The sequence below is a fragment of the Synchytrium microbalum genome, assembly GCF_006535985.1.
Source record: "Synchytrium microbalum strain JEL517 chromosome Unknown SmJEL517_scf0008, whole genome shotgun sequence".
NCBI lineage: Eukaryota > Fungi > Chytridiomycota > Chytridiomycetes > Synchytriales > Synchytriaceae > Synchytrium > Synchytrium microbalum.
Genome location: NW_022158357.1, coordinates 106442 through 131414, shown reverse-complemented (window position 1 = coordinate 131414; position 24973 = coordinate 106442). Strand labels below are relative to the sequence as shown.

Below are 24973 nucleotides of genomic sequence, written 5' to 3'. Positions count from 1 at the left end.
GCGCAGTGAGATGATTGATTGTGTGGGATGTTTGGAGAGAGGAGGTGCATGAGCCAGGAGTGAAGCAGTGAAGTGTCTACCTAGACAGGACTAATTTATTATTATTATCTATTTCATGATTAGTCGAATTCAATTAGACGTGATTGACGCGTGATGCTTTATTCTTCATCGTTGTGCTCAACAAACGTGTATATTGTCAAAAACAGTAAGAGATGGCCACAGCAGCATCAAGTACGGCCTCACTGGCCATGGCACCTGCCTATGAAATGTCTATGCACTGCTCGACCGTCTCGGTTCAGCCAAAGGAAGTCACGTATCAGATCACAGCAACAGTATGTACTTTGCTGGTGTCCTTGATGGTTAAATCATCCATTTAAATCATATCGTACCTAATGTTTTCCACTTTCCATCTCTACCATAGACCAACATACCATCCTACAAAAGAAATCGCTACAATTTCAGTCGATCACATTCCGAAATCGAACGTTTGGCGTCTGCCTTCCAAGTCGTCTTTCCAGAAGTCATAGTTCCCGCTCCCGCTCCAAGATCTCTAGATGGTTCATTTATGGCTGAAACCGTAAACAGATTCCTGGACCGCGTGTCAAGACATCCTCTACTTCGAACGGCAGAATGTTTACAGATGTTTATTGAATCCCAGTTTGAAGTACGTGTAATGGAAGATTGTCAGATTCTATACAGGTACCAACGATTAACATGCTCTCTCTGTTAGTACGTTCCTACTCAAACAAGCACACTGAAAAAGGGTTCATCAAGTACCTTCCGTTTTGGAAAACCAATCACTTCAACTACAAGAGACGATCCATTCTTTGAATTCGCGAGATCTGAAACTGCCGGTGTTGAATTACACATTACCAACATGTTGAAGGCTAACGGGGACAAAATTGTCAAATTTGAAAGAGGTACGACATGCTTGTGACAAGGATTTTTTGGCCCGGAACTTGATTGATCTTCTTTTGGTAACCGTTGGATTCTAGAACAAGCCAAAGCATCTGGTGAAGTTGGTCAACGATTGGTTGGCCTCGTTGGAGAAAGTGGAGATCCACTGGGAAGGTAGCTACATGTTTGGATTATGACGAGTTTTTGAAAAGCATAATCCGTCGTTTGATACGGTGTTTCTTTAGCGTCCTGCGGAGGATGGCAAAGTGCTTTCAAGTATCTGAAGACGTTGGAACTAAACAGGCACGTCGAAGGCATTTGTAGTTGTGACTTGTTGGCCAATGATGCTCACAGCTTCCTCGTCTTCTTTACAGGCCACATACGCAGCAAACACATTCAATGATGCCATCACTCATGGTATACGCTCAACAGACTCAGCTCAGGTAGGGCTGCCTGACTCGAGCATTCCGCGTTTGTGCGGTTGCTAATCTCACCATCGTTCCTTTAGTCAACACTACAAAACCGAATCAATGCCTTGAATCTATATACCGAATCATGCAAATCAACATCGAAGAAGGTGCAAGCCTTGGAGAAACTCAAGGCTGGATCATCGATTCGACAAGATAAAGTTGATGCTGCTCTTGAAGAGCTCAATGAGGTTCGTGTCGTTTCGGTTTATCTCCTTTTTCTGTTAACGATTCCACGGACAGCTGTTTCTTAAGAAAGAACTGACCAAATTTTTGTTAATAGGCAAAGAAGGTTGAAGCATCACATCGTGAATTACTCAAGAGATTGACTGATTCCATACGTGGCGAGTATGAACTGTATGACCGCCAGTTCCAATCTGATATGGAGATTTACTTGAAGGTGTATGCTGAACGCCAGTTGGACTTTGCACGACAAATGAAGAAGGCGTTTGATATTTCGTTGCCTTCGTAAAGCAAATGAGATTGCACTATCATGGGTTTTTTTCGCACCCCCGCAATGTAATTACACTCCAAAAACTATATTCTTTACCTGTATACAATGAATTGTCCGTCTTGTTACATATTTTTTACTGTTTGGAAGCAGCGTCCGTTTTATTTTGAGCCTTGACTAATTCGTCTCTCTTCTTGGCAAGGTCTTTTCCCTTTGTTATGCCTTCATTCAGCTTGCCTTTGGTCGCCATTTGTTTCAATACTTCTATAGCGAAACCGATCCAGTTGTGTTTGCGCCTACGAGAAGAACGCATTGTTTGATTGAGAATTGGATTATTTCTTCCTTGGCTGCAAAATCTAACTTTGGTATCTCTGCTCTACCTCATATTCTCATTCCTCCATCTAGTCCACTTCTCCTCCTCAAACACCATTTGCTCTTTAACAGACTCCAGCTCAGACTGTAGCATTCCTTGCCTTGGACCACCAGACGCAGCGATTTCGGCCTTGAGTTGAACAACACGTTGCTTGCATACTTCGAGTTTGCTTTTTACCAACTGGGGCAAAAAAGACGCCGTTGGTCAGCGTTTGGATATAATTGGAATTTCGAGAGCTGCATACGACTCTTACAGCAATCATGTTGAACCGAATCTCTGATCCAGCATATTGCGCCATTCTTGCTTCGACTACCGGCCTAACAGTTTTCACCCAGTCGTCTTCTTTACATTGCCCGTGGTTGATAGGACCCTCTAGGGAAAAAAGAGCAAACAGACCAGTTGTAAGAAGAATCACTTCTGCAACGAATAAACCACTGCTCTCGTTATCATACCTCTCAACCCATCAAGCTCATACAGCGCCCCATTAATAGGCAAATACGAAACATAATGAAACGCATCCTCCTTGTCATCATCGTCGTCTTTAGCATTATCAGACACGAAGGGGTCAGATTTGGCAAACGAGTTATGGATGGTCCGAATGTTGTCCGAGTTTGAGAGTGCGAGGCCACGCATGTCCGATGGGAATTCCATGGCAAATGATTTGAATTCGGTGAGCAACGGGCCGGGATCCACGTCGTTACGGTTTAGGAGGATTGAGATTATTGCTTGTGTGGCGCAGGCATTGTTGATAACCTGATGAGAGAAAGAAGTGTCAGTTACAAGCGACGACCAAAAAAAGAAGGCAGAACGGTTGAATGCAATTGAACACTGACTTGTTTGGCAAAGAAGACGCCCGGAGCTTCAGGCTGCACGACGCCAGCAGGTTCAGACGGTGTGTACTTGAATAAGAAAATCAGGCCGTAGGGCGCTTCACGGGCTAGCGTATCTAGATCCCATATTTCTTCAAATTCCAGTCCTAGGAATGGTCGACGATGAATCTGTGAGACCAATGAACGTGATGATGATTGAAATGATAGGCTGGTTGATGAATGGGATTTGGTTTGATGGAAGCAACATCGGGATCAGCACTGGGAGCTCACCGTGGACTCCAAACTGCTCGATGAGTTCCGAGAATACCCCGGGATCAGATTCAATGGTACTCCAATTTCTAAGATAGGAATGACAGGAGAGGGTTTGTCAGTAAATCATTGTGCACAATTCATCTAGCTCAAAAAGGAAGAGAAAATCGAATTAAATGAAGACTGAAAGATTACCCTGCACCGTCCACGTCCATTGTTATCCCTTGTTGCAAAGCTTGGCCAGGCTACTAGTGCTCTGTGAATGACAGCAATCAAGAGCTCAGTCAAGCGCAATTTGAATAAGATGACGGGGCATTAGTCAATTACGCGTATAATCCGATTCAAATCCGACCTAAGCTATGAAGGTACGTCAAGATGGTCCCGTGTGCTTGAAAATCGGTTGATCTTGAAACAAGTTGGAATTTCTTCGCGATTTCTCGCAAGTCGTCAAAAAGAACAACGATAGATTCAATCTAAACAATGAAGCGCGCGTGATTAGATTCTCGCTTTAGCCTAGTGAAAGTTCCTGAGGCCTACATTTGCAGGAATATTCGTTGACCAAACTCCAAAACTTACATTTCGTCTAGCAACAATATGGAGGTCGAAGAGAATGGACATGATGCACAGATGCTGGATGATGCAGGCAATGGAAACAACATCTTGCTTGCTGTAGGAGTCATCTATCCTCCTCCTGAAATAAGAGGCAAGCCTCGTTACTTGCTTTTTATGTTGCATCTAGTTCAGTAGAAGCAAAATCTGAATTATGGGCTACATGTTTAATCTGTTTATACATTTATTCATTCCGATTGATGCCCTTGTACTATAACCATCTTGCTGCGTACTCATCAAACATCAAAAACATAGGAATTGCCGACAAGGCTGCCGAATACTTTGCAAAGAATGGTCCTAGCTTTGAAGAACGTATTCGTGAGAATGAAAAGCATAATCCCAAATTCTCTTTCTTGAATCCTAATGATCCATATCGTGCGTACTATGAGCACAAGATTCGTGAATTCCAAACAAAAAAAGGTAAGCCAAGACATGTCTATATCAATCGTTGGATGGCCAGCCACTCAACTTTGGCTCTCCTTTCTAGATCTGCCAGAAGGAAAAGACGATGAAAAGGGTGGTGAAGCTCGTAAACCTATAGTACCTGTAGAAGTCAAACCCCCTCCTCCTGAACCTCCCAAGTTTGAATTCATGGCTGATCCACCACCAATATCCACTCAGGATTTGTATGTATCATCGTGATATTCGCAGACCGGGTGAGTAGTGAATTCTCAATCGATCTAACCATTCACTTTTCGTCGTAGGGACATTGTAAAACTAACAGCACAATTCGTCGCTCGTAACGGTCGTCAATTCATGGCTTCACTAGCATCACGAGAACAACGAAACTACCAATTCGATTTCCTAAGACCAAATCATTCCGTCTTCCCTTATTTCATAAAACTTGTTGATCAATATGCCAAGGTACTGCTACCTTCCAAAGAAACCTTGTCGGGTCTGGAGCAGAATTTTGATAATAAGCCGGTTGTGCTAAAGAGGATTATTCAGAGGGTTGAATTCAATTCTTGGATGGATGAACAGAAGAAGAAGGCTGAACAGGAAGCTGATCAAGAGAGAAGTAAGCATTTGGAAACTTTTATTTGCTTCTTTTTGCTGCCTTCCGTTGGTAGGAACTAACGTCAATTCCGTCAATTAGTCGCATTCGCCATGATTGATTGGCACGATTTCGTCGTGGTCGATACCATAGAATTTGTTGAATCAGACGAAATGCTGGATCTGCCTCCTCCAATGACATTGACTGAGCTGGAAAACATGACATTGGCACAACGCAAGACCAACTTGGTATTGAATCAAGATACATTCCAAGACGGCGGCGACATGGAGATGGATGTAAGTTCGACTATTTCCGATCTTTGGATGATTTTTTTCTCGCTTCCTCTCGCAAATTGCTCATGCTTCCATTTTTATAATCAGGTCGACGAGGAACCTGCCCATAAAGTATCGTTACCACCTCGACCTGGTCCAGTCAGCTTCCCACCACCAAACATGGCACCACCTTCTAGTGCACCTCCTCCCCCATTGCCTGGTATGCCAGTAGCACCTCCTTCTATCAGAGCGGAAGGATCTCTCAAAGTTGTGTCTGGCTATGTTCCAAAAGGTACGAATCATTTGACATCTTATCGGTATGTGTAGTTTTTTTTTTGCAAAATAACCAATCTGTTTTTTACAGCTGCATCGAGACCTGGTGCATCATCAGAACCAACACAAACATGTCCTCGTTGTGGTCAAGCAATCCCCATTTCAGAAATGGATGAACACGTCCGTATCGAACTGTTAGATCCTAAATGGCGAGAGCAAAGACAACGTGCTCAAGCTAAACAGGGAGATAGTAACCTGAATATGGGTGTAGATGTAGCCAAGAACTTGTCTCGATTGTCAGATTATCGAACTGATATCTTTGGATCAGAAGAAACCAGTGTTGGGCGTAGAATTGCTGAGGAGAGGGAAAAGGCTGCTGGAAAGGAACGGATTGTGTGGGATGGTCATTCTGGATCTATACCTTCGGCAACTATGGCTGTTGTAGCAGGACAGTCGGTTGATGAGCAGATTGCAGCTAGACAGAGATATCAACAACAGCTCATGTGAGTATCTGGACAGAGTTTGTGCCCATTTTTGCGCAACGATGTTCTATCATTCGTTCTTTCTCGTTTCCTTTTGAATTAAACTGATTCTTTCAACGCTTGTAGGGATGAGGCCAACAAGATTGGTCCTCAAATGGGCCCGGGACCTACTACAACAGCACCACCACCATCATTTACTCCTACAGGTCCACCGTCATTTCAGCCACCACCAGCCATGCCTCAACAACTACCACCTGCATATAATCAACCACCACCACAGCAATCATTCGGTCAACCACCACCATCCTTCAATCCCCCTCCCTTTATTCCAGGTATGCCACCAATGCCGATGGGCGTGCCTCCAATGCCACGTCCCGTAGGACTTCCGCCACTACCAATACCGGGAACGATGGCTTCAATGCCTCCTCCTCCATCGCTACCAGGTATTCCTCCATTACCAAGACCTGTAGCACCAATAGCATCATTACCGCCACCTCCATTACCACCGATATTAGCACGTCCCATTCCACCAATGCCCCCCGTTAAACCTATAACAAAGGTGCCTGAAGATAGAACAGATAGCGATGCTAAACGACAGAAGATGGATGAACCAGCTACTCCTACAGTTCCTGGTGGTGCTCTTCCTGGTTACTTACCTGAAGCCGAATGGATTCAGCAGCATCCAGTGAGTTCAATAGTTTCGAAAGTCATTGACTTGTAAATTTTTTTCGTGCCTCACTTCATTTCACTCACTTATCTTCAATCTCTAGGATGCATTCGAAATCACGATTCAACCACAAGAAGGCCCATCATTCACCATTCCAGATTTGAAATCTGACATGCTCACAAGTGCACTAATGGAGAAAATCAAAGGAATCACAGCAATTGCACCATCCAAGCAAAAGTTGGTTGTGCGGGGTAAAGATGTCCTGCTTGGTAGAAACAAGTTGGCATTTTATAATTTGAAGGGTGGAGATGTGATTGCTATGTCTACTCGTGTTAAAAAGTAGTATTAACAAAGAAGGTTCTTCATGCCTTGTAGTTATTGAAAACGAGGATATAGAAAGAGTTGTTAGCATCACGGATAGGAACTGCTAACGGCATCCTGAGTTTGCTGTATGTGTTGTACTTTGCGTGTTCTGAGTTTCTGCAGTTTTGCTGAATGGCATCAAAAGAAACATTCACAAGCACCCCAGGCCAACAAAAGAGATGAGCATCCATGCTTTCCAAATGTCGCATTTCGTCGCTTTATATTGTTCTTCACACCCTGTTCTTTTGTTGGGCGTTTTTCGCCACACTCTTTCCGTCTTTCGTCCAACCAAGGAGGTTACAAACTTGGAAGTGGTTTTCCAAGTAGGAGACTTGCTAAGAGTACCGGATAATGGTTAGCGTTGCCGTCATAGTATTCCTGCTCGGATGCCTGGGTCTATCATCCGTAGCGAATGCAGCTACATGTGTTACGCTTGATTCTTCTAGTATCTGTGGAGCAGCGTATGCTGGCTACCAATTGCAGACGGATACCAAGTACTTTACATCTTTGACTACATTTAATGTAAGTTGCAATCTCAGTATTGCAGGCCCCCGTTGACTGGGAGCTGCTTGTATCTTGGCATCAGCAACATTTGCTTGACCAAGCGGTGTTGGGTGGGAGAGCTTCCCAACCCCTCGGTCGCTGCTGTCCGTAGCCGTATGCTTCATTGTATACCCGAACTCACACCCTTGCATCATCTCTAACCCCATCCTTCACTATATCGCAGTCCTTCTTCACCACAAACTTTGGCAACCTCGACAATTACGCCAACAACTTGGCCCAAGTAGACGGATGCACGTATGCCGCAATACGTAACTCGATAGGAAATCTGCAATACCAGTTATCGTTTTGGTGTTATACTGTATTGAGAGATTCGTGGGAGAATGGTTGTCAGCCTGGGAATCTCAGTACCACTGTCGCTGCACCGCCTGGTGGACCGGTTTTGTGTAGTGATAAGTGTACGCTGGCTAGTAAAGCCATGTCGACTGCACTGAATGATCCTTCGGCTTGTCCGGTTACGGCTGCCACGTCGTCACAGTTGGCTGCAAGGACACAGTTGTTGTCTACTTATGTCGATTACTGTGAGTTTATGGATTCGTGTTAGTGCAGAGAGCTATAGATTCTAATACAATGTCTTTCTTAGGCAACCGCACATATGCGTTGACACTAAAGAATGAAAATGTTTGTATAAATGGTACAGACACTGAAGCATCATTCTGTGGATACCATGATGCATACACTGCAAAAACACAGTGTGCAACCGCTACTGGAAACGCATGCTGTACCACCTTCCTGGCTTCTAGTGCTGCTTCAAACCCTGTAGCTGTGCCAACCTTGTCACCCACAAACGGCAACATTGGTGGATCCAAGGGTATTAGTGGAATGATTCCTATAATTGGAGGTGCTGCAGGCGGTGGTGTTGCAATTCTCGCCGTTATAATCGGAGCCGTGTTTTACTATAGACGCAGAAAACAACGTAATGCAGCAAGTAAAGTTGACGACGATAAGAGCAAGGACGGAAACCATGAATTGGACGATCAGTCACAATTCAGTACTCAGGGACGACAACCTGGTCGTATGACGTTGGAATACTGGCGTGGTAGATTCAATAGTAAGCCTCGTCGTCATGGCCCATATGAACCTGATATGCGTGAACGCAGAGGGTATGGAATGGATTCAGAACCACCCAAAAAACATCAACAGCAGCAGCCTCCACCATATCCAGGTGCTGTGCCACCAGATGGTCAGCAGTATAATAATAACGGTAGACCAGCTGATATGAGGCCTAGAACGCCTCAAAATGCTATGAGACCGGGTATGCAACAACCTCCAGGAATGCAAATGCAAGGGCCTAACGGAATGATGCTAATGCAAGCACCACCGAACGGAATGATGCAGATGCAAGGGGCACCTAATGGGATGATGCAAATGCAAGGGCCACCTCAAGGAATGAGGCCTCAAACTCCTCAGCAACAACGTCCTGGAACTCCAGGTCAACAACGTCCAAATACTCCATCTGGTCGATCACCAGTAGATAATAATGGACGTCCATCCACACCACAAGCATCATCTCCGGGATCGCCTCGTCCTGGTACACCCGATCAAAAGTCTGTTATAGTCTTGCACGCTTATACTGCTGCTGCCATTGATGAGCTTGAACTGGTGCCAGGGCACGAGATCATGTTTATAAAGTCGTTCAACGATGGGTGGGGTCTTGGAGTTGATACTGTTACTGGTAAACAGGGTGCATTCCCTCTCGTTTGTACTACTGAGCCATCGTCGGCAGGAAACCCGGCATCTGCAGCAACTACCATGGTGAAGACTCCACCGATAGCTGTGACGGCTGGTCCGCCACTGTCTGATATGCCTAGAAGAGTATCGTCACAATCATATAGTACTGCTGACGTATCGCAATATGGAACTATGGGAACTGACGATGGTAGTTATATGGCTTCGCTCCCGCATCAACACCAACACCACCATCATCATCAACAACAGCCACCACAGCCAGCTCCATCTATGCCTGATACTCAACGCTTGGAAGAAGAACGCCAGAAATACGCCATGAGATTACAGCTCGAAGATTTGCAACGACAACAGGATGCTCTTGCAAACTTGGAACGATTGCGTCAACAACAAGCCGCTATGGCTAATCTACACTTGCAAAACAATCAGGCTGGATTCTTGCAACCTCAACAACAAGTAAATCCATTTTTGCAGCAGCCTAGCTCACCAGTAACATCAGGTGCACCCCATAACTTGCATCTGCAAATCCCAACTCCGACATCTATGCCTCAATACAATCATCAACAACGACCTACTACACCTGTATCTCCGGGAAATCCAATGCAGCAGCAGCAGGCAGATATGCAGCAACAAATGCATGCACAGCAAATGCAACAGCAACAACGACCTGTAACTCCTAGTCAGCAACAACAACGACCAGTCACTCCTAATCAGCAACGACCAGTGACTCCCTTACAACAACAACAACTACAACAACAGTATCAGCAACAGCAGGCGCAACAACAATATCAACAACAACAGGCCCAACAACAATATCAACATCAACAGGCACAACAGCAACAGGCTCAGCAACAGCAACGAGCACCAACGCCCGTGCAACAACGAGCTGTCACGCCTGTACAGCACACGCCTGTAATTAGTAGCACAGCACCACAACTGGATCTCCCCACTAGTTACTCTTCGTATGCTGAAGGCGAGGCTGGGTAAGTTGACATTTCCCGTGTTGTGGTTCATTTTGAACAGCTTCGCTTATACGTTTTGTTATTTATAGTACCTCTGACGCTTTTGGAACTGGCGAAAGTTTTGATCCAGTAGACAGTTATCTACACGAGATGAACGTGGATCCATCTATGGTTAGTTTGCCACGATAAAGAAACACGCCTTGTTGTGTGACGAAATCAGTGTTTTTGCCTTCCCATCTGTAATATGGCCTGAAAACTTATATGTTAGTACGTGAAATGAGAAAATATAAAAGCTCTTCTTTGGTAAATGAGTAGAGAGGAATGTTGGAACGCGAACCGCGTGAGTACTAAACTGTTCTTTGAGGATACATAGTTGCGATGATCGGCGAGAAACAGCACGTCTTAAACTTGCTCACTGAGCTCGCATCGTCTAAACACTTAGAGTTTCTCCAAACAGCTAGGTGCTAGTCATGGAACGAGGCCAGAGCCCAACAAGGAGCCCAGATTCCGCTGCTGCGTGCCCAGTAGTAGGCAGAACTTCTGTTACTCGCCTACTTGAACTCCCTGACGGACACCCATTGTTTGAATTCGACAATGTCAAGTTCCTAGGCCTGAACTTGAAGCCAGGAGTTTCGGCCGTTAATTTCGGAAGCTTCTTGGCTGCTACATTTGTATCGATCTTGCTATTTGTCTTCTTGTAAGAGCTTGGTTTGTAAGGACTTGGTCTCAACATTTGGTGTAAACGTTTCAATCGTATAGGAATGGATCTCAGTCCTTCTTGCTGTCGGACATCATTCATTTATCGAAAGAAGTGCTTGGACGTTCTGCTGGTGGATTGTAAGCTGTTTTGAGTTCATCTCGTATCTGTCAAATTCGAGAGCTCAAATGTGTAATATTTTAGATCATTCGCCGATGAGCTGTTTTCGCTCTTTGCAGTAGTTATATGGGGCATCGTGTCCGATTTTGTTGGAAGGAGAACCGTGTATAGTGTGGGATACATTCTGATGGGTTTGGGCCTGGCACTGTATCCGTTGATGGGGAGACTGTTGCCAGATTTGTTGCTAGCTCGTTTGGTGTTCGCTTTTGGTGGATCGTCTGCTTCGGCCATGCTGACGGCTGTTTTATCTGGTATGTTGGATGTTGCAGACTTTTGAAAAGACAGACGCTCATAGTCACGTTTGTCCTCCTTCAGACTATGGGACTGAAGATCATCGTGGAAGAATGGCTGGAGTGATAGGGATGGCTTCTGGATTGGGAGGTAATCATCAAACCCATTTTTTCTCTTACTAGTAACATGTCAGGTCCAAGCGCTGCGCTTTCATTGAAGCCTTCATAACCACCACTAACACCTTCTTTTTGGTTTCCAAACAGCTGTGACTGGCGCTTTAGTCATGCTTCGATTACCAGGCATCATTTCCACTGAATGGTTTCACAGCCCAACTTCATCAGCTCCCGGCCTCATAGTCGTATACGAAAGTTTAGCAGGATTCTCAATCCTATTCGCCATACTATTATTCTTTGGCATGAAACGAACTGCACCCGCATACCATATCGTGCCATCATCTGTAAACGAGGATGAACCTAACGGCAGTGAGCATCGACCACTCCTGTCATCCCCGACACGACTACAACTACCTGAAGCATCAACTATACTTGGAATGCTACAAGATTGTCCTGTCGCAGTTCGAGAACCAAAGTCTTTATACCAGATATTTATAGATGGTGCTTTAGCGGCTCGATCACCTTCTGTATTGCTGGGGTATTTAGGTAGTGCATTGGCTCGAGGAGACAGTATCATAATCACGCTCTTCCTCTCTTTATGGATCAACAAGTATTTTGAAACCGAGGGACTTTGTCCTGGATTTGACCCACTAGATCCAAAGGGGACATGTCGAGCTGCATACGTGCTTGCATCGTCGTTAAGCGGGATGGCTCAGATGGCAGCTTTACTAGGTGCTCCACTGATAGGATATCTGGTAGATCGTGTGTACAAACCGTACTTGACGCTGGTATCCTTGACTATAGCAGGCCTTGGATATTTCTTGTTATCCATACTGGATAATCCAACATCACCAATATTGTATCCAGTAGTGATATTGATTGGGCTGGGAGAAATAGCCATGATTGTAGTGAGTTTGTCTCTGACAACATCATCGCATGATGTGCCTAGAGAGAGTCGAGGATCTGTAGCAGGTTTCTCTAGTCTCTTTGGCGCTTTTGGGATCTTGGCTACGACACAGATAGGTGGTTGGCTATTTGATGAATGGAGCTCTACAGGTCCTTTCTTACTCATGGCTGTTGCACATGCTATTGCTCTTGTGTTTGCGGTGGTTGTCGTCTTGAAGGACGCATCCTCGCAGCACCAACGTATTTCGCAAAGTGATTTGTAGAGAAATAATCAATCAAATTTGTAAAAAAAACCCGTATAAATCTGACATCACATATATACACATATTTAGAAACACAAAAAGAAAACACGCTGTGTTCGTATCTGTTTTCAAGCAGCATTGAAGGTAAAGATAAAATACCATGCCAAGACCAGTACGAGAATGTGGCGGTAGAAAGTAGTATGTTCGTTGGCTGTACTCAATACACCATTACCACTACCACCACCCTTCTCATTCCAAGCTTGAGCTAGTTTGTGGCCAGAATCGCCATCTAGACTCCAAATCTACAGTAAAGTTGGTGAGCTAAAAAAAACTCGAGGCTGTCAAGTGTATGGATCTAAGAGTACTTTACCATAACACCACCAAGACACTCCAAACGAGCAAATCCAATCATGTCAGAAACATCCTCCAAAGCAGCGTAGTTCAACAAGTTGGAGTTACCGTTATAAACAATGTATGAAGTAGCGTTAACTGCTGCTCTTGATTGTTCAATGTTTCCTTGACCAATCAACTACGAGATTCGAGATGTGCGAGACAGAATCAGAAAACGAAAAAATGGAATGATGCTATGAATATCATGCAAATATAAGCTCTCCTCAACTTGCCATTTGAATGTCCTGATAATTCGCAACAGCTGCATCAGCAGCACAGTTTTGACCAACTGCTCTACCAGCTCCACTACACCCACATCCAAGAGTGTTGCATGATGGAGAAGACAAGGAATATGTTCGTCCATACGCTGGGATTCCCAACACGAGTTTCGAAAAATCAGAGACAGATTGCTTCAACGTGGTGATGGTCTCCTTCATTGAGGCTAGTGAAGCATGGGGTTGGATTCCAAGATTTGTGGAGCAATCCCATGTGCCTGCATAGTCGTATGACATGATGTTGAACCAGGATACTGAAGTATGGTGGAAAGCGGGTTGAGTTGATTTCATGCTTGGCAAGTAGTCGTCAGGGTTTTCCATGCAGTCGCGAACACAACGTGCATCAAAATGGACTCACCAGAGTTACTGAGAGACTGTAAATCAAAACTTGCCAATCGCTGAGTAGCTCCAGGCAAAGTCATAGAAAGTGCATGTTGACTGCCCAGTGTTTGAGCAAGTGACGACATCCAAGTGCTAAGACCTTTCGTATCAGCACTCGAACCACCTCTTGTTGTATCTCCAGGGTACTCCCAGTCAATATCAATACCATCAGCCTGTATCTGGCCCAGCAGTTTCACTGCTCCAGAATTGAATTCACCTTGAAGTGAAGAAGATGCCGCAATTTGCGAAAACATGGTTTCTGTTCCACTCCCTGGATCTACGACAAGTAACAACATCAATCAGAGTACTCGATGCATCAAGGCTAGGACACCAAAACTACGCAACTGTTAAAATTCCACCCTCCGATAGACACCATGACCTTCAAGGTTGGATTTTTGGATTTGAGAGCTACAACAGACGAGAATACATTCTTGTCAGCATCAGATATGAATGTTGGTGCCATCGTTTTGTTGTCAATGGTATCAAAGGCATATATCAAGTGGGTCTAGCGAGAGGTTGGTTGAGCAACCACGTTTGTGACTGTTTGGTTTCCAGACGCCCTTACATATGAAATGGCATCAATCGACGAGACATCAAAGGCGCATACACCACGTTCCACTGACCATGAGGTCACGTAGCCAATCTTCTTGAAATCCTTGGTATCGCATGTGGCAAAACACAGTGTGATAAACCAGCTTGATAGCAGCAACACCAAAATCATTCTTATAGTATCTCAGCGGGTCTAATTGTGTCGATTCGATGACTCTGGTGGTTTGGAGCCTTGACATCTCGAGAAGACCTCGTGAAAGTGTCAAATTCATTTGTCGACACACCAACATGTGAAAGCAGAGACCTCAAACTGAATGATCGCTGAAGTATAACGGTTTATTTGAGACGATTCTTGTTATGTCGAAGCTTTGACACTGGCTCGTTGAGCTACGACTGCATTACATAACTTGGTCATATGGGTGAAGGGTACGTTAAGTTTGGATGCATTTTCTTGAGCAGCTTGGATATGGATCGGAGTTTGGGCCCCGACTTTTGTAAAGTGGTATTTGAAGAAGGCCTAAGAAGAAAAAAACATGGTGAGAAGTTTTCAATGTAGATCCAAGTACTGTACACATTTACCTCCAATGGGAATGGAGCTAATTTGGGAGCAATGTTCATGAAAGACCACATAAACCAGGGAGAAGTCAAGAGGCCTGTCCCGAAGGCCGGCTTCTTTCCCGTCGTTTTGGCAGCTAGCTTTAGAGCCTCTTCGTTGGCCTTACATATATCGCCTACCATGACTTTATCATTTCGACACTTCTTCCAGCTCCAGCCCGATAGCTCGAGTCCAAGTAAAATGGCCGTAAATCCCTAAAAGGATTGAGAAATCTAAACGCCACAATACCATGATCAGAGTGCTCCTCCAAACACTTACGACAGACATGGCCTTAGTCTCTGTTACTGAATCTACCAGTTTAGAAGGTAATCCCCCTTTAACAAAAGCATCTACCAGTTGTTTAGCCATAGCAGCTGATTTTGGTGAGCACGAACTGACTGGTTGAGGTGCAAAGATCATGTATACTATGGGCGGATTTGTCATGTCGCTCAAGAATTTCGATTTCTTGGCTGGATCAAATGGTGCATCGGGCAGCGGGTGCTGATATGAGGACAAAACCATGCCACCTTCAAGAGCCTTATCACGACCATACCCAGATCTTGATAATATTATCTCCAAATCCTCTGCGCTAGGTTGGAAGGCAGCTATATATGCGTTTGGCAGACGACTTCCCAGCTCTTTCAGCCATGTTCCTTCGATCAGTGCAGATGATGAGACTGTTAGCACTACTAGATCAATGTCTGTAGGCACTGTCGAGACACTATCATGAGCATTGCCACCGAGGTTTAGGATTGCTGGAGTCTTTGCTACTGAAACCCAACCCATTTCCACAAGTTGAACGGGATGTGATTGCAGTCCAGCTAGTTGTCGAGGTCGAGCTAACACATGCACCTCACACCCTATAGGGAACTAAGGTTGAGCTTGACGGATTTCGAAAAACTGCGTCATCAGTAGGTCACCTCCTTTGGCAAGATGATGCGCATAGACGAGCCCCACTGCACCAGCCCCTACAACTAAAACCTTCATTTGGGCAAGACCAGAGTTATCTAAGCAATGGTTTCATGGTCAGGATTGTACTGAAAGCTCAAAGTTCAAAGGCTACAAATACGACAACAACAACAACAACAACAACAACAGCAGAGGCTTCTAACTTTGGACGATGCTCCCTACTTTAGATCCTGGCCGAGATAGCGACGATGCGGTGTAGCTGGCAGCTTCCTTTTTGAAAACTGTGTGCGGTAGCAAGCAAAGAAAAGTGTCCAGACAAAGTACATGCGTCAATCAGCTCGGATATGTCACCTCATGCTTACAAGATACAAGTGTCAGAGGTAGTAATAGACGTCAAATTACGTGATTTTCGATTTTCATAGATCAATGCTTTTCGAGCTGTATCTGCTCTGATCTGCATTGTTCTCGCGTCGTTGCTGGGGAATTTACTAAAGTTTGAGCGTGGAGCGAAGATCAAAAAGGAATGAATATTATGCAGTAAACATAGTCAAAGAATTCAAATAATTCAATTCTTTGTAGACCATCTTTATCCTTTTTGCGATCCTGTGCACCGCCATTTGGTGTCAAATTCAAAGACCGATCTTCACAAACTTCATACTTTAAGGACATACCAAGAAATGAGTGCAGAGACATTGGAGCATGTGCCCATCGCAGTTACAGGTAGTCATTCATCTCAATCACTAGGCGACTTTAAGGAATTGCCCAGACGAATAGTAATTGTAGGAGCCAGTGTCTCAGGACTGACATTCTTGCTCGCGTTACGGCGTGTATGCCAAGTAACTGGTCTAGCATTGGATCCCGTCATATACGATAAAAAGACCACATACTATGAACAGGGTCCCGTATACATTCTCTGGAGATGGTCGATACAACTATTAATGGAATTGGGTCTAGGTCATGGACTGCAACGCATTGCTCACCCTATCACCAGCCTCAAATCTATGGATTTGGAGACTGGAGATGTATATGTCAACTGGCCACCTGCTCCTGAATCCACGCAGAATACTCCTGAAGAGGTATTCAAGATGGGTGATCCAAATATACCGGCCATGATGGCTGTAAGGCATTCTGATCTAGTACGATTGCTGCTGATTGCTTTGTCGGGTGCTGACGAGCAATATCTCGCTGTAAGTAATGCCACTTAAAGTTGAAACGTCAAGCTTGGCGTGTGCCCTTAAAAGTCTACGCGCTTTTTTTTGCCAATCTACTACATAGCATTTTACACGACCACTACCAACACTATCCTCTCACAAATAGTCATCTACTGGAGAATGCACTCTACCTAACTTGTCTGCTGGAGATTGGTTTGAACGAGAAGGATTTCTAGCCTCCATCCCTGAACTACAAATGGGCGCTGGCCTAGACTCGTTCCTAATATCAGCTGGGAACGGTCTAATCACTGCTCGCTTCGACACTGGCCAAGTAGAACAGGCGTGTATGCTCATAGGTGCAGATGGTCTAGACTCTACCGTTCGAGATCTCCTCCTCAATCGTCACTATCCTCCCGAATACGCAAACTCGGCCGTAATATCTGGTGTAACAAACGTATTCAAGACTCTTGAACACCCTGTCCCAACTACTCTATCAACTGGACAACCTATAGTACCACTCACTCCCGATATTGATCATGTCTTCCCTGATAGTAGCTGTACCACGTATGTTGGACCAAAGGCCACATTCGGAGTAACAACTATGGGACAGGGAAAGTTTGGCTGGAATCTTGTCCTTGCGCAGGATGAGGTTGGACGTATAGCTGAAGATTGGACCCAACATTTACGTAGTCAACGAGCACAGGACCCTACATACTACCAACAACAACAGCAGCAACAGCAACAGCAATTCGAAATAAAACCATCTGATGAGAAGAGTGAATTGCCAGCCTTCCAGCAACAGCAGCAACAAGTCCCACCCGAACAAGGAACACCATTCGAGGAATTCTTGAATGGGCTGCAAGTCCGTGATATGGCTCTACATCTAGCTTCTTCATTAGGACTGCCTGAATCAGCATATACTATAATGGCCTTAACAGATCCAGAAATGACATATGTCCAAGACGTATTTGATGTAGGTGGAACTCCTCCGCCATCGTATACAGCACCGAAATTCCATCCAGGCCGTATTATCTTGATTGGTGATGCTGCTCACGGTATGGCGACAAACGCTCAAGGATCTCTAGGAGCAGGACTTGCCTTAACAGATGCAGGACTGCTGGCCAAACTGGTTGGTAAATGTCTTATACGAGGAACAGATCAAATGGATGAAACATCATTGGCTCGTTTGGCAACGGATTTCGATACTATGAGAGTGACTGTATGTAATGCTATAGTAAACGAAGCACGCAATGAGGGGGCATGGAATCGGGTTGAGAGCTCGTGGGTTCGCAGTCTGTTTAGAGGCAGACATTTGCCTGGAAGTTGGAGGGCTGCGTCATTCTATCAGATGATGACTAGAGGTGGGATTCCGCATGATGCTGGTTTGCCAACACTATCAATACTTGCCGCCGCGCCTGCTATAAACACTCCTATACAAACACCCACCCCACTTTTACGAGCTTGAAAAGCAAACCCATGCTGCAGTTTCTTATAATTTTAGTGTAGCAAATCAATAGTTGCAAATAATGAGATCAAAATATAGAGAATGCTTTCAAAGAAAACGTGTCTATGTGTTTTTTAGTTCTCTGCTTGTTGTTCTGCAGCAGCTGTCATGGCGGCAACCATCTTGGTGCGCACATTGATCAAAAATTGGGATTCGTATGGTTGAATTTCATCGACGCCTAAGAGAGAGGCAAATCACTGAGTTAACACGTGGTGGAGGCACGTTAGCTAGTATAGTTGCTCCTTTTCACCTTCTGGATGACAAAAGAACGCAGCTCCAGTCTTGTTTGGCTCTCCTATCGCACGAGCGAACGCTTGGATGACGTTGCTCATAGGAGCAACACCCATCGCATCGACACCCATCTTGTATGCTGCATTCGTCTCTACTAGCTTCTCTAACATTGGAGTCTGCACATTCCACGGACACACGACGTTGCAAATGATTCCCTCAGGAGCAAGTCCAATGAGCGATCTCGTAAATCCAACTACACCAAATTTTGTTGCTCCGTCTAACGATGATGTGGTTTGTCAACATAGAGCAATTAGTAGAGGTTAAGTACTGGACGTACATATGGGATCGTAAGGCATGCCCCACAGTCCAGCAGCACTGGCCACATTCACGATATTCAGAGGTCTCTTGGTCTCTCTAGCGTGTCGAACAGCGAGTACGCTTCCCTCAATCACAGCTGTAAGATTAATTGCAACAGTCTTCTTCCAGATCCCATCTTCATCGTCAAAGCAGTCTGATAAGCCTTCTACACCAGCATTGTTCACAAGAATCTATACACAAACAACCGTCAAAACGGCTGCAACACTGTGACCTAACGATGACGTTGGTGTTTTTCTTACATCAACAGCTCCGAACGTATCCACAGCAAACTTGATTAAAGCTTTCAGATCAGAGGTCTTTGTAACATCACATTGGACGAACGCTGTCGTGTTGGATCCATACAAGGTGTTGAGTTCCGTAGCACATTCCGATGAGGATTCGAGCATGTCGGAGACAACGACTTTCAAGCCCTTCTTGCAGAGGTAGTCGGCCACTGCATATCCAATTCCTCGCTATACGATTAGATCACAGTGCGAACGAAATTAGCTGTCGTAATCACACTTGGCAAAAATTTGGTTCAAGCTCTGAAGCAGAGACAGTTGAAGACGCTTTACCTTGTTAACGCCAGTGATGATAGCGACTTTTCCCTCAAATCCTTCTAGTTCGAATGCCATTGTTGCTGTAAGTCTGAGTTCTCTGAGTTTCAACTTTTTCGTATTTTAAGTTCTGCCACCATCCAGCTCGCTTTTGTAGGCCCGACAGTTCTAGGCAGTCATGACCAAGGAGAGGAAGGAAAATAAAGCTTTGGTCCTGAAGGGCGTGAATCATCTTACCTTTGTGAGTGTCTTATTTGCTGTATTTTCAATCTGCGGCCTCGACAACAAACTCAAATCATAGTTTCATTGATAGGAAACTGTTCCAATAACGGACTGTGGAGATCACGATGTAGTTGTGGCCATGAAAACAGTGGGGATTTGTGGAAGTGATGTACATGTAAGCTATCTCGAGCTTCGTTGCCACCATTTGGTTTCGTGGAAGGCTTTTGTCGGATTCGTCACTTATGAAGTGAAGAGAGCTGGAGAATTCATTTATGTTATCACGCCTCAAATGATCCCTCGCATCTTGTACCTAACTTGCTGCTGGTGACACCTTAAACACACTTGCCCTGATTCTAATCTGTCACTCACTAGTATCTTACACACGGACGCATTGGAAACTTTGTCGTGGAATCAGATATGATCATGGGTCACGAAGGCTCTGGTGTCATTGAAGAGATCGGCGCAAAAGTCAAACATCTGAAAGTTGGTGATCGTGTTGCTATCGAGCCTGGTATCCCATGTCGAAGATGCAGAGAATGCGGTATTGGATCGTACAATCTGTGTCAAAATATCGTGTTTTGTGCTACGCCGCCATATGATGGGAACCTAAGGACGTATTATACACAGGACGCAGGTAAGATTTTACGAGGTTGTCAAATCTGTACTTGTACAAACTTACATACCGTCCACCTTTCTCGAAAGACTTTTGCTATAAGGTGCCTGATACTGTCTCCTTTGAAGAAGCGGCGATGCTCGAGCCACTAAGTGTCGCAGTACACGCCAATACCAGGGCTGGCACGAGATCAGGAGATACCGTATTGATTACCGGATGTGGGCCAATAGGGTTATTGATGGCACTCGTCGCTCGCGCATGTGGAGCAACCCGCATCATTATGACTGACGTTGACGACCTCAAAATCGAAAAAGCTTCTGAACTGGTAGTAGGTGCCTCAACGCTCAACGTATCGGAAAAGACGCTCGATCAAACCATAAATGAAATCCAAGGTCTGGGAAGTGTGGATCGAGCTATTGAATGCTCTGGTGCTGAATCGGCCCTTACGATTGCATGTATGGCAGCCAGGCCTGGTGGGACTGTATGTATTGTGGGACATGGGATATCGGTTGCCAAGTTTCCTATAGTTGATGTGGTGGTTAGGGAGATCAATATTGTTGGATCGTTTAGATATTGCCATGACTATCCAAGAGCACTTGCTTTGGTTGCTTCCAAGCAGATCGATGTGAAGCCGCTCATAACGCATCGATTCGAGTTTGCAGAGGCATTGGAGGCGTTTGAGCTGGCCAAATCGGGCGAGGCTATAAAGATTCAGATTCATTTATAGGCGATGAATGTGTAAAGAGTTGTAACAAATATGGCACCTAGTGAAAAGTATAGTTTTATATCATCAAGATCAATACAAATTAGTTGTAAAGCCACGTTATGGTTGTCGTTTGGCGTGTCTTGGTTGTCGATCGCCAAACCATTTTGATTTTTGAAAGTTTCTCCCAACACACACAGCACAAATTCATAAACTGAATCATTGCTACTATGGCCAAGATCGAAGAAGCCAAGATGAACGACCTCTTGAAGGCGGCTACTAGTCTCTACTCTGCCAAAGGTACTAGCTCAATGTTTTCTGACCCTCAAAGTTACAAGATTTGGTATCTGACCTTCTTGTTCTTTTACCAGATACGCCAACTATCAAAGAAATTCTCAAGGCAAAGTATTCAAAGACCGCTGTATTCGAAGATCCACTGGTCATTGTAAAAGACGAAGACATCACTGCCCAATTCCGCAGCTTGTCATCTATCTTCTCAAAGGTCGAAGTATCTGCTGAAGAACCAAAGAAATTGGAAGCGCCTCGTGTTGGATTCTCATTCAACAATGTCCAGGTATGAATTCGTGTATTTCCTTTTTCCATTTCATACTCTGTTGTCGCGGATATTGCCACGTGAAAACCCAAGTAACATATCTCAAAACTTTCAATTAGTCGTACACTGTTGCTGGCCGAGTCATTCCAATAGAGGCCGTCACAGAGCTTGAATTGGTTCCCAGTGAGGGTGGTGAATATGTGATTCAGCGTCATCATGACATCTGGGTCAATTCGAGCTGGGCAAAGTTTGGTTTATACCAAAACTATGCCAGAGGAGTTGTGGGAACCATCACGTCTGCTGCCATCCGTCTCTTTTTGCGCTAAGAATAGTTTGAGAAAACTACTGTATAATTTGCCGTTGTAAAATACCATTCTTGCTAGTTCTGTATTTAGTAGCTAGTTGACAAGCAATGTTTTGAAGAAGAGTGAGGTACAAGACGACACATAAACGAGACGAAAGCGCTGCTTGCTTCGTTCCCGAAGCTTGTGACGGATGGAAAAGCATCAAACAAAGAATCGCCGCAAAGGGCTCTCATTTCGACAGGCACTCTTCAGCAGCCTCCATCCGGGCCACTTCACATCCTGAAAGGTCCATTTTGTCAAAGTACTCTGCCTGCTGGACGTCGTTGTAACGCAGGACTAGAGGAAACCGCATTTTGCCACGCTCCGAAACATATGGGAATACACCATCAAAACCTCCCACGATTCAAGGTGAAAATATAGAACGAATAGATTTGGAATAAGAGGGAAATCATGTACAATGCGCACGGTTCAGGATAGAGGTGTGAGGCTAGGGTGGATGTTTCGTATTCCATTTGATGATACCGACAATTGTACGTTTTCAACAACCGACGTCCAGGACAAGAATAAAATGTAATAAGACTCTGTTTCCTTCTTTCCCTTAGTCTCACGCATGGTTGGACCTCGTGCAAAACATTCTAGTTCAGCTCAAAAAAAACAAAGCCCCAATCTCTTCAGTCTCGAACGATTTTTTTGTTGCTATAAACCCCCATGCGTCACTTAGTAAAAACCCAAACTTTTTTCTAATGATATAGCTGTATAACGACCAATCTCTATTGCAAACTACTGGTACGCTCATCTATTTCATAGTTGGAACCGTCTCCATTTCACCTCAACTTCCGAACAATGTTTGGGTTTTTTCTTGGACTGTTGTTTGACACGAAACTGAACATCAATCTCGAATCGTCTATATCAGAACATCATCTCATCCAAACGTATATTTTAATAGGCTAGTAGTCCAACCGCTTTCTGTCGCTTGGGAACTGTCACTTGAACATGTCATCTCCTGTTTTGGATTTTGGGATTTATAGCGTCATGCTCCAGTGGCACGCCATCGACTGTACGAAGGTCACTGCTCAGGATGAGAATGCATTCCCCCAGTATGGTCTCAATGCATTCGATGTGTAAGTTGGATGGTGGAGATCATCGCGAAGTCAAAACATGTGAATCGAGATTGTGGGGTTGCTACATCGCAGTTTTCAGTGAAGGATTGGAACCGTTCTCGTTTGTCTTTGTGATCCAAGTGTCTGGCATCATGAATTCGATGCTTTTCATGGATTGAAACACATTGCAAGGAGGAGAGTCCAACCACTTCCTCTCACACGCTCGACCCATTTTCATAGATTCTCATCCTTCCATCGACTATGCAAAAGGATTCACTTCAACATAAATCCAAGCACAACCGTTATATTACATGCTCTCGAGTATATAAAACGGATTCGAAGGATGGCACAACCTAAATCTCATACCGATATCAAACTGCCTCCGGGAACAGAGTCAACAGTCTTCTTGACCGCCCTCATGTTGGCAAATAAATATGCAGATGATGATAGGTATACCGTCAAGGCATGGTCTCAGGCTAGTGGGTTTGCTATAAGTGAAATCAACAAGATGGAACGAGAATGTTTAATGTGTGTTGAACTTGTTCTGCAAGTCTGAGTCAAGACAACGCATGTCTGATTATTCTGTTTTCATAACAGAGCACTCGACTATCGATTGGTGGTGTCTCCACAAGACCTATACGCCTGGAACTTGACCTTGAGGAAATGGTTGGAAGCCAACCATCCAGATCAAGCCAAGGCACTCACTCAAATCTATATGCCAACAACTGTCTTCATCAACGAGAGTGTCAAGAGACGATCAACTAGTATCAGTGCTACTGTCAATACCACTTTGGTGCGTGTCACCGCACCAAAACAACAGCAACAACAAACAGCAGCAGTGGTGGAAGCAAGCACAACTCGACCCATTGGACTACAAAGCCCTCCATTAGGCAGGATTGATAATTGGGCTAGATCAAAGCCCATCGCCATACCAGTTGGATCGAAACATCATCAGTCAAAGTGGTGGGTGGACGACCGATGTCAATCGATATAAGCAAAGAGACTATGCTGCAAGTCTATATCAAAAGCGAGAAATGGGCTTTGGGAATATGGAGAGATGACGATGGGTTATATATAGCAGGAAAAATTGACAACACGTTGCGTATGGATGTATAAAGCTCACATTTTTTTGCATCAAGGCATATCCTCGCACGTTATTATATAAAAAATGGCTTATATCGCTGTAAAAAAATTACCAAATACAAACCGGAATTCATCATCAGACGCTCATTTTGAAGTTGCGGAAATCGTTGGATGTGGACTTGCTCTTTGTAGGAAAAGTCTCCTTGCCAACATACAACTCCATGTCTCCACACAGCTTCAAACCTTGCACTCACAACGGGATGGCCTTCTCACTACAAACGCCAGTGGAAGAAATCAACACTGGACCAGCTCAGACATGCTTGGAGGGATGCCCCAACTTCAATCTACGTTGGAGTGACACTTGGCAAAGCAGCTCCAAAGTTCATTTTAAAGTTGTCAAGCAGTAGTCCGGTGGCATGGCTGGCTCCTTCAGGTAGAGGACGCCGTGTGTTGCTAATTTGATCCTATACGTTGTGGTTGTTTGAGTCATCAGAATGTTTTCAAATTTCAAACCGGCTACCATATAAAGCAGTAGATCAGTAGATCTACATACTACATACGAACAAGTGCCAAAGCGATGCATTCAGTCGATCAATGATTAGTTTGACTTGTGATACATATGAATCTATAACTAGATAAGGCTGTAAGCTGCTTGGTTGACGGTTTCATTTGGTGCATTTCTTCGCTTTGTTCGCCCAACTGACCATCACTCGCAAATTTCGGGAGCATGTTTCGGATATAATCAAGTCTAACTGGACCAAGTACAGTGTAAGAGGCTTTCACGTGCTGTAAATCTTACCCAAGCTGCAAATACAGAGGTCGGGTCTATGGCGAGGTTGGTGGTGCACGTAATCACGTTGTAAACATCTCAGAAACTCAAGCTTGCGAGCAGCGAACGACGCGAACGTCCTTATTAAATATTAAACGCAAAACTGTACAATATGCTTTCAGCATCTCTCTTTTTAACTCATGTTCTCTGACCACAATTAA

The 24973-nt window shown here is 44.6% G+C and overlaps 8 protein-coding genes across 8 annotated transcripts; 6 read left to right on the top strand and 2 right to left on the bottom strand.

Moving 5' to 3' along the window:
* Positions 1–212: 212 nt before the first annotated feature.
* On the top strand, positions 213–1836 carry SmJEL517_g02064 (uncharacterized protein; the record flags this gene model as incomplete). Its single annotated transcript, XM_031167992.1, has 8 exons — positions 213–332; positions 422–664; positions 731–920; positions 996–1071; positions 1143–1185; positions 1272–1340; positions 1406–1555; positions 1648–1836. The coding sequence occupies 8 exons, from the start codon at positions 213–215 to the stop codon at positions 1834–1836; spliced, it is 1080 nt and encodes a 359-aa protein (XP_031026024.1).
* A 115-nt stretch (positions 1837–1951) lies between these two features.
* On the bottom strand, positions 1952–3482 carry SmJEL517_g02063 (uncharacterized protein; the record flags this gene model as incomplete). The annotated part of the gene is made up of 7 exons (XM_031167991.1): positions 1952–2111; positions 2196–2368; positions 2442–2560; positions 2641–2941; positions 3022–3164; positions 3289–3356; positions 3463–3482. The coding sequence occupies 7 exons, from the start codon at positions 3480–3482 to the stop codon at positions 1952–1954; spliced, it is 984 nt and encodes a 327-aa protein (XP_031026015.1).
* A 379-nt stretch (positions 3483–3861) lies between these two features.
* Positions 3862–6907, top strand: SmJEL517_g02062 (uncharacterized protein; the record flags this gene model as incomplete). Its single annotated transcript, XM_031167990.1, has 9 exons — positions 3862–3979; positions 4132–4296; positions 4364–4502; positions 4581–4894; positions 4973–5166; positions 5251–5434; positions 5507–5918; positions 6024–6582; positions 6668–6907. 9 exons carry the CDS (start codon positions 3862–3864, stop codon positions 6905–6907), a joined length of 2325 nt encoding a protein of 774 aa, XP_031026016.1.
* A 371-nt stretch (positions 6908–7278) lies between these two features.
* SmJEL517_g02061 (uncharacterized protein) lies at positions 7279–10325 on the top strand (the record flags this gene model as incomplete). Its single annotated transcript, XM_031167989.1, has 4 exons — positions 7279–7449; positions 7583–8009; positions 8072–10157; positions 10226–10325. The coding sequence occupies 4 exons, from the start codon at positions 7279–7281 to the stop codon at positions 10323–10325; spliced, it is 2784 nt and encodes a 927-aa protein (XP_031026021.1).
* Positions 10326–10606: 281 nt separating this feature from the next.
* SmJEL517_g02060 (uncharacterized protein) lies at positions 10607–12526 on the top strand (the record flags this gene model as incomplete). Its single annotated transcript, XM_031167988.1, has 5 exons — positions 10607–10833; positions 10896–10973; positions 11038–11264; positions 11329–11394; positions 11508–12526. 5 exons carry the CDS (start codon positions 10607–10609, stop codon positions 12524–12526), a joined length of 1617 nt encoding a protein of 538 aa, XP_031026022.1.
* A 107-nt stretch (positions 12527–12633) lies between these two features.
* SmJEL517_g02059 (uncharacterized protein) lies at positions 12634–14014 on the bottom strand (the record flags this gene model as incomplete). The annotated part of the gene is made up of 5 exons (XM_031167987.1): positions 12634–12807; positions 12876–13034; positions 13156–13424; positions 13529–13828; positions 13897–14014. The coding sequence occupies 5 exons, from the start codon at positions 14012–14014 to the stop codon at positions 12634–12636; spliced, it is 1020 nt and encodes a 339-aa protein (XP_031025938.1).
* A 2267-nt stretch (positions 14015–16281) lies between these two features.
* SmJEL517_g02058 (uncharacterized protein) lies at positions 16282–18220 on the top strand (the record flags this gene model as incomplete). The annotated part of the gene is made up of 2 exons (XM_031167986.1): positions 16282–16791; positions 16922–18220. The coding sequence occupies 2 exons, from the start codon at positions 16282–16284 to the stop codon at positions 18218–18220; spliced, it is 1809 nt and encodes a 602-aa protein (XP_031025937.1).
* Positions 18221–22832: 4612 nt separating this feature from the next.
* On the top strand, positions 22833–23894 carry SmJEL517_g02057 (uncharacterized protein; the record flags this gene model as incomplete). Its single annotated transcript, XM_031167985.1, has 3 exons — positions 22833–22921; positions 23141–23428; positions 23498–23894. The coding sequence occupies 3 exons, from the start codon at positions 22833–22835 to the stop codon at positions 23892–23894; spliced, it is 774 nt and encodes a 257-aa protein (XP_031025944.1).
* Positions 23895–24973: the final 1079 nt, after the last annotated feature.